This window comes from Mytilus edulis, chromosome 14 (assembly GCF_963676685.1).
Source record: "Mytilus edulis chromosome 14, xbMytEdul2.2, whole genome shotgun sequence".
In the NCBI taxonomy this organism is placed as follows: Eukaryota; Metazoa; Mollusca; class Bivalvia; order Mytilida; family Mytilidae; genus Mytilus; species Mytilus edulis.
In genome coordinates this window covers 70,998,074-71,011,690 of record NC_092357.1, presented here as the reverse complement: position 1 = coordinate 71,011,690, position 13,617 = coordinate 70,998,074, and the positions used below count along the sequence as shown (strand labels likewise).

At 32.7% G+C, this 13,617-nt stretch overlaps 1 protein-coding gene across 1 annotated transcript in view; it reads right to left on the bottom strand.

Moving 5' to 3' along the window:
• Positions 1–13,617, bottom strand: part of LOC139503800 (hyccin-like) — a 68,492-nt gene that overhangs the window by 34,040 nt on the left and 20,835 nt on the right. The window contains exon 4 of the mRNA XM_071293727.1: positions 11,437–11,571. Coding sequence (XP_071149828.1) covers positions 11,437–11,571 — 135 coding nt within the window. The remainder of the gene's footprint in view (positions 1–11,436; positions 11,572–13,617) is intronic.

The window sequence follows — 13,617 nt, the reverse complement described above, 5'->3', positions numbered from 1 at the left end:
TACACCCTTGAATCTAAAATTTCCAAGACTCTAACAATGCAGAATGGGTGAACTTAAATTTACTATTTTGCTAAACCCAGTCAAGTCTTACAATCAACAAGATAAAACTTGAAAACTAAGTGCCTTGAGTGGTACAAAGCCTTGAGTGGTCCAAAGCATTCTGTTAGAACTAAGTGCCTTGAGTGGTACAAAGCGTTCTGTTAGAACTAAGTGCCTTGAGTGGTCCAAAGCATTCTGTTAAAACTAAGTGCCTTGAGTGGTCCAAAGCATTCTGTTAAAACTAAGTGCCTTGAGTGGTCCAAAGCCTTGAGTGGTCCAAAGCATTCTTTTAAAACTAAGTGCCTTGAGTGGTCCAAAGCCTTGAGTGGTGCAAAGCCTTGAGTGGTCCAAAGCATTCTGTTAAAACTAAGTGCCTTGAGTGGTCCAAAGCATTCTATTAAAACTAAGTGCCTTGAGTGGTCCAAAGCATTCTGTTAAAACTAAGTGCCTTGAGTGGTCCAAAGCATTCTGTTAAAACTAAGTGCCTTGAGTGGTCCAAAGCATTCTGTTAAAACTAAGTGCCTTGAGTGGTCCAAAGCATTCTGTTAAAACTAAGTGCCTTGAGTGGTCCAAAGCATTCTGTTAAAACTAAGTGCCTTGAGTGGTCCAAAGCATTCTGTTAAAACTAAGTGCCTTGAGTGGTCCAAAGCATTCTGTTAAATTATCAACAAATTTCAAAATAAGCGTTCACCATTTATTATCTTGCAACCAAAACTGTGACAGAAGACAGACAGTCAGCGTTGACTAAATGGGAAATAATTTTCTTTATTTAATGCTCCTCATATAATATTTTTTTCATATATATAACCTGAATTATTTTTTTTATGTGAAATGATCAACTTGACAATGCCTACTTATGGCATGTTCTAAATAGTACAGACTAATTTATCATTTTATATAACTAGGAAGATTCATGAGTGACTTTGATCATGTGATCAATTTCTTGATCCAGCATTTCATAAAGTCAGTTAATCATAATAAATAATGTTATCTCTACATGCATTCTATCTTTATATAGATCTTGTGTCCACTTAGAACAACTAAAATAGTATGATATAGATGTGTGGTTCCAGTTGCATCTTGAAAATTAATTGCTTCGCCAAGCTCAGCTGGATACAATGGCAGAGGTCCACCCCTGAACAGTTGGGGCAAAAATGGACACAGTATTGGTGCTTGTTCACATACATTTTTGGCCTTACAAAGATCTCTTCTATTTTCCAAACTTTAACCAATCAAACTTCTTAAATAAATCAAATTGTTAAAATCTTTAAAAAAAATTCCGTCAAAATCATGATTGACTGGGTCCACAATGACAATGTACGTTATGAAAATTTCATCAATGAGGCACTGTATGCAGCGAGACCCCATTACCATCACAAAAGCAGGGGCCCCAATCTGAGAATTTATATCAAAGTATATATAAATTCTGGTGTTTGCCCTGTAAAACCTACGGTTATCCAATGGAGGAAGTTTGTCTAGATATTGTCACATACTTAGACCTGTATATAACTAGCCTTGATGATAAAGTACTACACAGAAGCATTGAACTTTAGAGATGATTATTGCAATTTTTGTATCAGTTTAGTAGCTATCATTTGCTTCTTTATTATTTTGTCAGTTCAATAGATATCATTTTCTTCTTTATTATTTTACGACTATAATTAATTTCTGAACAATATCATTAGAAAGATGACAGACCAATATGATTACAAAAGAATTCCCTGAACAAACAAAATCACATATCATCACCATTATAATCCGACTCTTGACTTCAATAGTAAAGGATATTTAGATTTAAAACATTGTACACATGGTCATTATTATAAAACAAAGTCTATAACCAGTTTACTCAGAAGTCATTCCACTTTTTTAATAGTGTATTAAATTCATTTATTTTTTCAAGGTTTTTATTTAAAGTATAACTACTGCAAGTAATGTGACAACTTTTAAGTATTGCGATTAATGTGACTACTTGAGTATCACAATAATTATAGAACTAGCATTCTGATACATACACGACATATTATACATCTGTATGTAGTTTTATAAAACTAGCATTCTGATACATACATGACATATTATACATCTGTATGTAGTTTTATAGAACTAGCATTCTGATACATACACGACATATTACACATCTGTATGTAGTTTTATAGAACTAGCATTCTGATACATACACGACATATTATACATCTGTATGTAGTTTTATAGAACTAGCATTCTGATACATACACGACATATTATACATCTGTATGTAGTTTTATAGAACTAGCATTCTGATACATACATGACATATTATACATCTGTATGTAGTTTTATAGAACTAGCATTCTGATACATACATGACATATTATACATCTGTATGTAGTTTTATAGAACTAGCATTCTGATACATACACGACATATTATACATCTGTATGTAGTTTTATAGAACTAGCATTCTGATACATACACGACATATTATACATCTGTATGTAGTTTTATAGAACTAGCATTCTGATATGCATATTATACATCTGTATGTAGTTTTATAGAACTAGCATTCTGATACATACACGACATATACACATCTGTATGTAGTTTTTTCCTAAAATAGCAATGAAATTCGCATTTCTGTTAATTCTTCAAAAGTCGCAATATATATTATAAATGCACACAATAATTTCTAAATTAAAGTATCTTTATATTTGGTCCCTTATAATATATATATACAAAGTATTGCTATGAATTTCTTTTAATCTTTATTCTATATTCGCTAGAGGTATAGAAGGAGGGTTCAGAAATCTCACAAAGTACAGTATACCGTAATCACTCGTCATCTTTTAACCTGTCCCTCTGGCCTTAAATGTTAGTTTTGTATGTTTTTTTAATTTTAGTTCATTTATATGTTTTGGAGTTAAGTGTGATGTCCATTTTCACTGAACTAATACACAATTCTTTTAGGGGCCTGCTGAGGACCACCTCCAAGTGAGGGATTTTCTCGCTGAGTTGAAGACCCACTGACCAGTGTCCTTTGGCTGTTGTATTCTCTTTGGTCAGGCTCTAATGTCTCTTTGGTCAGGCTCTAATGTCTCTTTGGTCAGGCTCTAATGTCTCTTTGGTCAGGCTCTAATGTCTCTTTGGTCAGGCTCTAATGTCTCTTTAACATTATTCCCTATTTCCATTCTCAAATTTATATATATTACACTGTGTGGGGTGCTATATTCTATTGATTTTTTTACTCAGAAATTTGTTCTGATTGAACAGAAGTTTAGTTTAAACAGGCTGAATTATTTAACACTATTGACTGTGTCTGCAAACCTAGGGAAAATTATAACCTAATAATTGGAATAATGGTACAGTATGCTTTAATTTGATGTTTAATTACAATCAGATTAAATTTATATGCAAACAATGTACACATTTAGTATCCTGTTTTTTCTTATGTAATTACTTGTGCATGTAAAAAAAAAAATAATAAGGAAAAGAGGTACAATTGATAATTCACAATGAGACAACTTTCCACCAAACTTCAAATCAAGTGAATGTAAGCAATTATATAACTATATATATAGGCCTCAGGAAGGCTACAACAACGAGAAACCCATACCTCACACCCAGATATAAAAGGCCCTGACATAAAAATATAAAACAAGAAAACAAATGGCATGATTTATAACAAAACAATATACGAAAAACTAATATGACAGACATGAACCAACAACAACCACTGAATATAGCTGGCTTCTTACTTGGGACCAGCACATCAAAAATGTGTCATGTATAAAGTGGAATTACAGATGCAGCTTACAGACCACCTAATAAGTGGGTAGAGTACTGACCACCTAATAAGTGGGTAGAGTACTGACCACCAAATAAGTGGGTAGAGTACTGACCACCTAATAAGTGGGTATATTGTATTATACAGATGCAGAGTACTGACCACCTAATAAGTGGGTAGAGTACTGACCACCTAATAAGTGGGTAGAGTACTGACCACCTAAAAAGGGGGTATATTGTATTATACAGATGCAGAGTACTGACCACCAAATAAGTGTGTATATTGTATTATACAGATGCAGAGTACTGACCACCAAATAAGTGGGTATATTGTATTATACAGATGCAGAGTACTGACCACCAAATAAGTGTGTATATTGTATTATACAGATGCAGAGTACTGACCACCAAATAAGTGGGTATATTGTATTATACAGATGCAGAGTACTGACCACCAAATAAGTGGGTATATTGTATTATACAGATGCAGAGTACTGACCACCAAATAAGTGGGTATATTGTATTATACAGATGCAGAGTACTGACCACCAAATAAGTGGGTATATTGTATTATACAGATGCAGAGTACTGACCACCTAATAAGTGGGTATATTGTATTATACAGATGCAGAGTACTGACCACCAAATAAGTGGGTATATTGTATTATACAGATGCAGAGTACTGACCACCTAATAAGTGGGTATATTGTATTATACAGATGCAGAGTACTGACCACCAAATAAGTGTGTATATTGTATTATACAGATGCAGAGTACTGACCACCAAATAAGTGTGTATATTGTATTATACAGATGCAGAGTACTGACCACCAAATAAGTGTGTATATTGTATTATACAGATGCAGAGTACTGACCACCAAATAAGTGGGTATATTGTATTATACAGATGCAGAGTACTGACCACCAAATAAGTGTATATATTGTATTATACAGATGCAGAGTACTGACCACCAAATAAGTGTGTATATTGTATTATACAGATGCAGAGTACTGACCACCTAATAAGTGTGTATATTGTATTATACAGATGCAGAGTACTGACCACCTAATAAGTGTGTATATTGTATTATACAGATGCAGAGTACTGACCACCTAATAAGTGTGTATATTGTATTATACAGATGCAGAGTACTGACCACCAAATAAGTGTGTATATTGTATTATACAGATGCAGAGTACTGACCACCAAATAAGTGTGTATATTGTATTATACAGATGCAGAGTACTGACCACCAAATAAGTGTGTATATTGTATTATACAGATGCAGAGTACTGACCACCAAATAAGTGTGTATATTGTATTATACAGATGCAGAGTACTGACCACCAAATAAGTGTGTATATTGTATTATACAGATGCAGAGTACTGACCACCTAATAAGTGTGTATATTGTATTATACAGATGCAGAGTACAGACCACCTAATAAGTGTGTATATTGTATTATACAGATGCAGAGTACTGACCACCAAATAAGTGTGTATATTGTATTATACAGATGCAGAGTACTGACCACCAAATAAGTGTGTATATTGTATTATACAGATGCAGAGTACTGACCACCAAATAAGTGTGTATATTGTATTATACAGTATATTTTACACTCATCCCTAAAACAAGTGGAAGCATAGGTTTTTTATATGTGTAACAAGTGGAAGCAAACTAGCTATAAATTCACACTTAGTATATATCAGCCCTCAATATGACATCATGTGGTTGCAGGGCTGATATATGGTTATAAGCCCTCAATATGACATCATGTGGTTGCAGGGCTGATATATGGTTATTAGCTCTCAATATGACATCATGTGGTTGCAGGGCTGATATATGGTTATTAGCTCTCAATATGACATCATGTGGTTGCAGGGCTGATATATGGTTATTAGCCCTCAATATGACATCATGTGGTTGCAGGGCTGATATATGATTATTAGCCCTCAATATGACATCATGTGGTTGCAGGGCTGATATATGGTTATAAGCCCTCAATATGACATCATGTGGTTGCAGGGCTGATATATGGTTATTAGCCCTCAATATGACATCATGTGGTTGCAGGGCTGATATATGGTTATTAGCCCTCAATATGACATCATGTGGTTGCAGGGCTAATATATGGTTATTTGCCCTCAATATGACATCATGTGGTTGCAGGGCTGATATATGGTTATTAGCCCTCAATATGACATCATGTGGTTGCAGGGCTAATATATGGTTATGACATCATGTGGTTGCAGGGCTGATATATGGTTATCAGCCTAGATGTGTTATTACATTGGTAGTGTATGATCAAAAAGATTAATACGTTTTCCTTTCCATCTTTTGCCTGGGTATATGTCACATCACATGTCTGACGTCTCAGATTGATACATGGGTAGTTATTGAAAAGGACATTCATTAATCTGTCAGTACAAAAATGGTTATCTTTTAAGATCATCATCACCCATGCTGAAAATAAATAATTGGCATTCAACCACTGTCTGAGATGATGCTTTAAATTTAAAGCAATGATTAGCTGTGTTTTGGAAGTGTTATTAGTGGGGTTTTTTTTAAATAAAGGGAATATATACTTTAAGCACAAAGGGCTACACACTTGTATATGGACCATTATGTCGAGTCACGTAAGCAAGGGAACAGTACGGTTTGCTGGAATTTGTCTAATAAAAGATGGCTGTTTGTAAAACCTTTAAGGTTCCAAATAACCAATTATCAAACTAAGTGTTGACCTCATCAGTAAGATCTAGCAACGGCTGATCTGCAATAAAGACTTGAATTTTACATTTATGTACTAAACTCTATAAAGTAAAGAAAAATTCCTTAGTTCCACTCAGCTGGCATCTCCATGATCACTGTTAATCATAATATTTCTATACGCTGACATTGTACCCACTTTTATTTAATATTGAACTCCTTTCTCCTAGCTCTGTTTATATTTTTGTCGTAGATTATGTTGTTTAAATGGCTGTCCAATTTACAGCAAAAAATTATTCTTAATAAATTAAAAAGTTTGACTTAACATTTATATGGCAATGATACCACATCTCCTTATAATAGTTAATAAATAAATAATAAAATAAGAAACTAGACTTTAATACCACTGATACTCTTAAATTTTGTTTTCTAAATTGACACCTGAGAATTGGTATGATAAGATCGTTATTAATTTAAGACTTGTTAAATGAGAAACCGTCATTAAGAGGGCTGTATATGTCACGTTCTGCTTCAAGGTAAATATAACAAACTTATATTGCTTTCTTATTAGTAATAATCAGTGACTGAGGTTTTCCAAAGCTAATAGTCAATACTACAAAGTCATTACAGTGAAAAATATTTTCTAAAAATTTACAAAAATTTATGAAAATTGTTAAAAATTGACTATAAAGTGCAATTACTCCTTAGGGGGTCAATTGACCATTTTGGTCATGTTGACTTATTTTAAGGTCTTACTTTGCTGTACATAACTGCTGTTTACAGTTTATCTCTATCTATAATAATATTCAAGATAATAACAATAAACAGCTGCGCCATGAGCACATGATACGCCTGACATCTTGTGTGGAAGTTTTATGCAATAATCATAAATAGTTTCTGAGAAAGTTTTAAGCAATAACCATATATTCTTTTTGAGACACAGCGGGACATGTGAAACCTAAATATCATAGGCTGAACATTTTTGCTGTTTACAGTTTATCTCTGTCTATAATAATATTCAAGATAATAAACAAAAACAGCAAAATTTCCTTAAAATTACCAATTCAGAGGCAGCAACCTTTCAGGTCAGGTGTCTAAGCTAATGAAGAAATAAATCAATAAAATATTCCTGTTGATACTATCTTTTGATTGTAAGATTAAGCTCCTGTCCAAGTTTGGTAAAAAATCCAGGATAGTTTATGAATCTAATATTAAATGTTTAAAATCTTTAACTGCAGACTGAATGTAATGTTAACTGGAAGAAAACAAAATTTTGTTCAAGATACTAGCTTAATTTTGATCATAAACAAGCTTCTGTCCAAGTTTGGTACATATCCAAAATAGTATAAGAAAGTTCTTAAAATTTTGAAGTTTAACCACAGAGTGAATGTGTTGTTTCCTCGCATAAAATCTAAGTCCCAATCAAAGTAAAATATGGAAAAATGGATTTATTTTTTTTACAAAATTTACTTCTGAATACTATCTTATGATCATAAACAAGCTTCAGTCCAAGTTTGGTACCAACCTAGGATAGTTTACGAAAGTTATTAAAATGTAATGTTAACTGGAAGAAAACAAAATTCCCTTCTAGATACTAGCTTTAGATCATAAACAAGCTTCTGTTCAAGTTTGGTACAAATCCAAAATAGCATAAGGAAGTAATTAAAATTTTCAAGTTTAACCACAGAGTGAATGTAATATTTCACGGCAGAAAAACTAAGTCCATATATATGCATTTATAAGTAATTAAAATATGGAAAAAATGGAATTTTATTTTTTTTAAATTTACTTCCGGATACTATCTCATGATCGTAAACAACCTTCTGTCCAAGCTTGGTAGAAATCCAGGAGAGTTTAAGAAAGTTATTAAAATTTCAAAAACTTTAACCACAGAGTGAATATTTGAGGACGCGTTGCCCACAACGACGACGGAATGTAGGATCCCTCAGTCTCTCTTTTTGGACTAAAGTCGAAGGCTCAACAAAAATTGGTATACCGGTAGCTAGTAGGAATACTTCTGCATATTCATTTTCAAAATTTTACATAATACATCATATAACATTTGTCTTAGTATTCATTAGTAATTCACGTCAAAGGAATAAGATGAAAATATGCATATTCAATTGGTAGACTAACAACCATTGCTTATCAACAAAAATTTTACCAAATCTGTTTTTTCCGCTACATGCCCTATAAGTTATAAAGATTTTTTTTTATGAAGATTTTTTTTTTTAAATAAACAGAAAAAAACATTTTTTTAAATAAACTAAGAACCTGAACCTTCATTTTATATTTCAAAATTTACAGGCCATTTTTTAAATGTTAAGGAATTCATGTGAAAAGAGCTAAAAAAAACTTCAATATAATATAAATGATTATAAATTATATAAATATCTACCCGACAAATATTTCGCCAAATAAGTATTTCTATCCAGGCCTGGTGCTAATTAGGCCAGGTGTTCACACACACGATCTCACAGCTTCCCCTCACACTATTGATTTACACAACACAATCATATACTTATCATTAGATATCATTAACACATTCAGACAGATGGACAAAAAAATAGATGTGATACACGATGATTTAAAAATACAATTATATATTAATGGACAAAAAAAATAGCTGTGATACACGACTCCTTAAAAGAACCATTATATATTAATGGACAAAAAAATAAATAAAGCATGCCCTCCAATTAACAACTAAAGTTGAGAATGGAAATAGGGAACGTGATAAAGAGACAACAACCTGACCAAAGAGCAGAAAAAAGTTGGTCACCAATGGGTCTTCAACACAGCAAAAAAATCCCCAACCAGGAGGCCTGCTTCAGCTGGTCTCTAAACAAAAATGTGTTCTAGTTAAGTGATAATGGACATCATACTACAGTCCGTTTTATATAAGTGAACTAAATCTTTAAAAAACATATGTTTTGCTGGAAGTAGTCTCAAGTTAGATTTATGCACAGTGCCTTACACATAAACTTTTTGTTTTATTATGAATGTTACCATATTTCTTTTCAACATATATAATGAAGCTTCTTTTGGTAAAATTCCATGAAAGTTTTTCAAAAACTTACCTTTTTACCATTAACAATCAGAAAATACAGGTAAACCCATTGTAATGTTGGAATAAACTAACCTTTTTACCATTAACACTGAGAGAAGACAGATACACTCATTGTAATGTTGGTATAAACTCACCTTTTACCATTAACACTGAGAGAAGACAGGTAAACCCATTGTAATGTTGGTATAAACTCACCTTTTACCATTAACACTGAGAGAAGACAGGTAAATCCATTGTAATGTTGGTACAAACTTACCTTTTACCATTAACACTGAGAGAAGACCGGTAAACCCATTGTAATGTTGGTATAAACTAACCTTTTACCATTAACACTGAGAAGACAGGTAAACCCATTGTAATGTTGGTATAAACTTACCTTTTTACCATTAACACTCAGAGAAGACAGATAAACCCATTGTAATGTTGGTATAAACTTACCTTTTACCATTAACACTGAGAGAAGACAGGTAAACCCATTGTAATGTTGGTATAAACTCACCTTTTACCATTAACACTGACAGAAGACCGGTAACACCCATTGTAATGTTGGTATAAACTTACCTTTTACCATTAACACTCAGAGAAGACAGATAAACCCATTGTAATGTTGGTATAAACTCAGCTTTTACCATTAACACTGAGAGAAGACAGGTAAACCCATTGTAATGTTGGTATAAACTTACCTTTTACCATTAACACTGAGAGAAGACAGATAAACCCATTGTAATGTTGGTATAAACTTACCTTTTTACCATTAACACTGAGAGAAGACAGATAAACCCATTGTAATGTTGGTATAAACTTACCTTTTTACCATTAACACTGAGAGAAGACAGATAAACCCATTGTAATGTTGGTATAAACTTACCTTTATACCATTAACACTGAGAGAAGACAGGTAAACCCATTGTAATGTTGGTATAAACTTACCTTTTTACCATTAACACTGAGAAGACAGGTAAACCCATTGTAATGTTGGTATAAACTTACCTTTTACCATTAACACTGAGAGAAGACAGGTAAACCCATTGTAATGTTGGTATAAACTCACCTTTTACCATTAACACTGACAGAAGACCGGTAACACCCATTGTAATGTTGGTATAAACTCATCTTTTACCATTAACACTGAGAGAAGACAGGTAAACCCATTGTAATGTTGGTATAAACTTACCTTTTTACCATTAACACTGAGAGAAGACAGGTAACACTCATTGTTATGTTGGTATAAACTTACCTTTTTACCATTAACACTGAGAGAAGACAGATAAACCCATTGTAATGTTGGTATAAACTTACCTTTTTACCATTAACACTCAGAGAAGACAGATAAACCCATTGTAATGTTGGTATAAACTTACCTTTTTACCATTAACACTGAGAGAAGACAGGTAAACCCATTGTAATGTTGGTATAAACTTACCTTTTTACCATTAACACTGAGAGAAGACAGATAAACCCATTGTAATGTTGGTATAAACTTACCTTTTTACCATTAACACTTAGAGAAGACAGATAAACCCATTGTAATGTTGGTATAAACTTACCTTTTACCATTAACACTGAGAGAAGACAGATAAACCCATTGTAATGTTGGTATAAACTCACCTTTTTACCATTAACACTGAGAGAAGACAGGTAACACCCATTGTAATGTTGGTATAAACTCACCTTTTACCATTAACACTGAGAGAAGACAGGTAAACCCATTCTAATGTTGGTATAAACTTACCTTTTACCATTAACACTGAGAGAAGACAGGTAAACCCATTGTAATGTTGGTATAAACTTACCTTTTACCATTAACACTGAGAGAAGACAGGTAGACCCTTTGTAATGTTGGTATAAACTTACCTTTTTACCATTAACACTGAGAGAAGAAAGATACACCCATTGTAATGTTGGTATAAACTCCAGGGAAAACAATCTGAGTCCTGGTTGATTAGATCTGTAAAACTCAAACAACTGGTGACAAATCGGATCTAAAACCTACAAAATAAAATAAATTTGAATAAAACATCAAAATAAATTTGAATAAAACATCAAAATAAATCAGAAATGTGTACATTGGACATAGATATTGCCTATGCTTATACATATAATGTTATGGAGGGACATAACACAAGAATGTTAAAAGTGACAAAACCAAAATTTTTACTTGATCTGCATGTTGTGGTTTTAAGTATTGTTTATCAGTTTTATAACATTGGATTGAAGCAAGTTGAAGAACAGAAACGAAAAAATCAGTGAATTTTCCATTTATAAAGAGGAAAAACTCTAGAAAAGTAAATGTGATGCCACCAAAATTCAAATTTGATCTGTGTTAAGTGGTTATAAGCAAAAATATATTAACAATATTTAATAAGTTTCATAACATTTGGTTTTAAGCAATCTAAAGTTAGAGAACAAGGAGAATTTTGGGACGTACGGATATACAGAGGTACAGACATATAAGGGTAAACCATAAAGCCCCTCTGCTACAGCTATAAAAGGACATGTATTACTCAAGAACTGTAGAAATGTGATGCCACTTAACTTCAAATTGATCCTTTTTTGTGGTAATATTAGCATTGTGTACAAGTTTTATAACATACAAACAAATGACATATGATTGAAGCTGAATGGAAACAAAAAATTCAGCAATTTTTATGTATATAAAGGGGCATAACTCATGAACGTCAAAAGTGACACCATCCAAGCATTGTGTATACACTTTACAGCATCGGGTTGAGGCAAAGTTTGAGAACAGAAACAAATTTTAATGACAATTACCAGACGGAAAGACAAGAGTTACGTAACATGAAATGCCCCAGCTGCTTTTACAGATAACCTGATCTGATAGTCTGAGCATGTCAGTATTGATATTCTGACTGGTACCCTAATTACCTCTGTCTTGTAATTCTGACTGGTACTAAAGTATCTTCAGTATTGAAAATAACTGTACCAGTACAATTGAGATATCTGAATGGCAATCAAATAGTGCTGCATGAACCAGAATACCTTTAAGTATTGATGAACTGAATGGTACCCTAATTAATATATCATCATTGATCATCTCACTTCATGACAAAATAAACAAACCAGGACATAGATTCCACTAATCATGAATTATTAGTATCTCTACTTAAATAGGGCTATAAACTTCACATTTATTTATCAAATGATATTTTCTCTTTTTATTTCATTTTTATAAATCAAATTTTCATTTGCATTCTAATTATTTCCTATCAATCAAACTTGTGTTTACAGGGAGGCTACAAAACTATTCTTGCACAGAGTTCAAAATGTGTACATCTACAGACAATATAATGACTGAATCCTTGTAAGTAAAAGAACATAGGGTGTAATTCCTCAATCAGACAGAAAACCCAGCATCACAAAATGAACACATCTAGATCTCAGAACATGTGTCTTAGTACATGTCATCATATAGAACACATCTAGATCTCAGAACATATGTCTTAGTACAGGTATCATCATATAGAACACATATAGATCTCAGAGCATATGTCTTAGTACATATCATCATATAGAACACATCTAGATCTCAGAACATATGTCTTAGTACAGGTATCATCATATAGAACACATCTAGATCTCAGAACATATGTCTTAGTACAGGTATCATCATATAGAACACATCTAGATCTAAGAACATATGTCTTAGTACAGGTATCATCATATAGAACACATCTAGATCTCAGAACATGTGTCTTAGTACATATCATATAGAACACATCTAGATCTCAGAACATATGTCTTAGTACAGGTATCATCATATAGAACACATCTAGATCTCAGAACATATGTCTTAGTACAGGTATCATCATATAGAACACATCTAGATCTCAGAACATATGTCTTAGTACAGGTATCATCATATAGAACACATCTAGATCTCAGAACATATGTCTTAGTACAGGTATCATCATATAGAACACATCTAGATCTCAGAACATATGTCTTAGTACATATCATCATATAGAACACATCTAGATCTCAGAACATGTGTCTTAGTACATATATAGAACACAT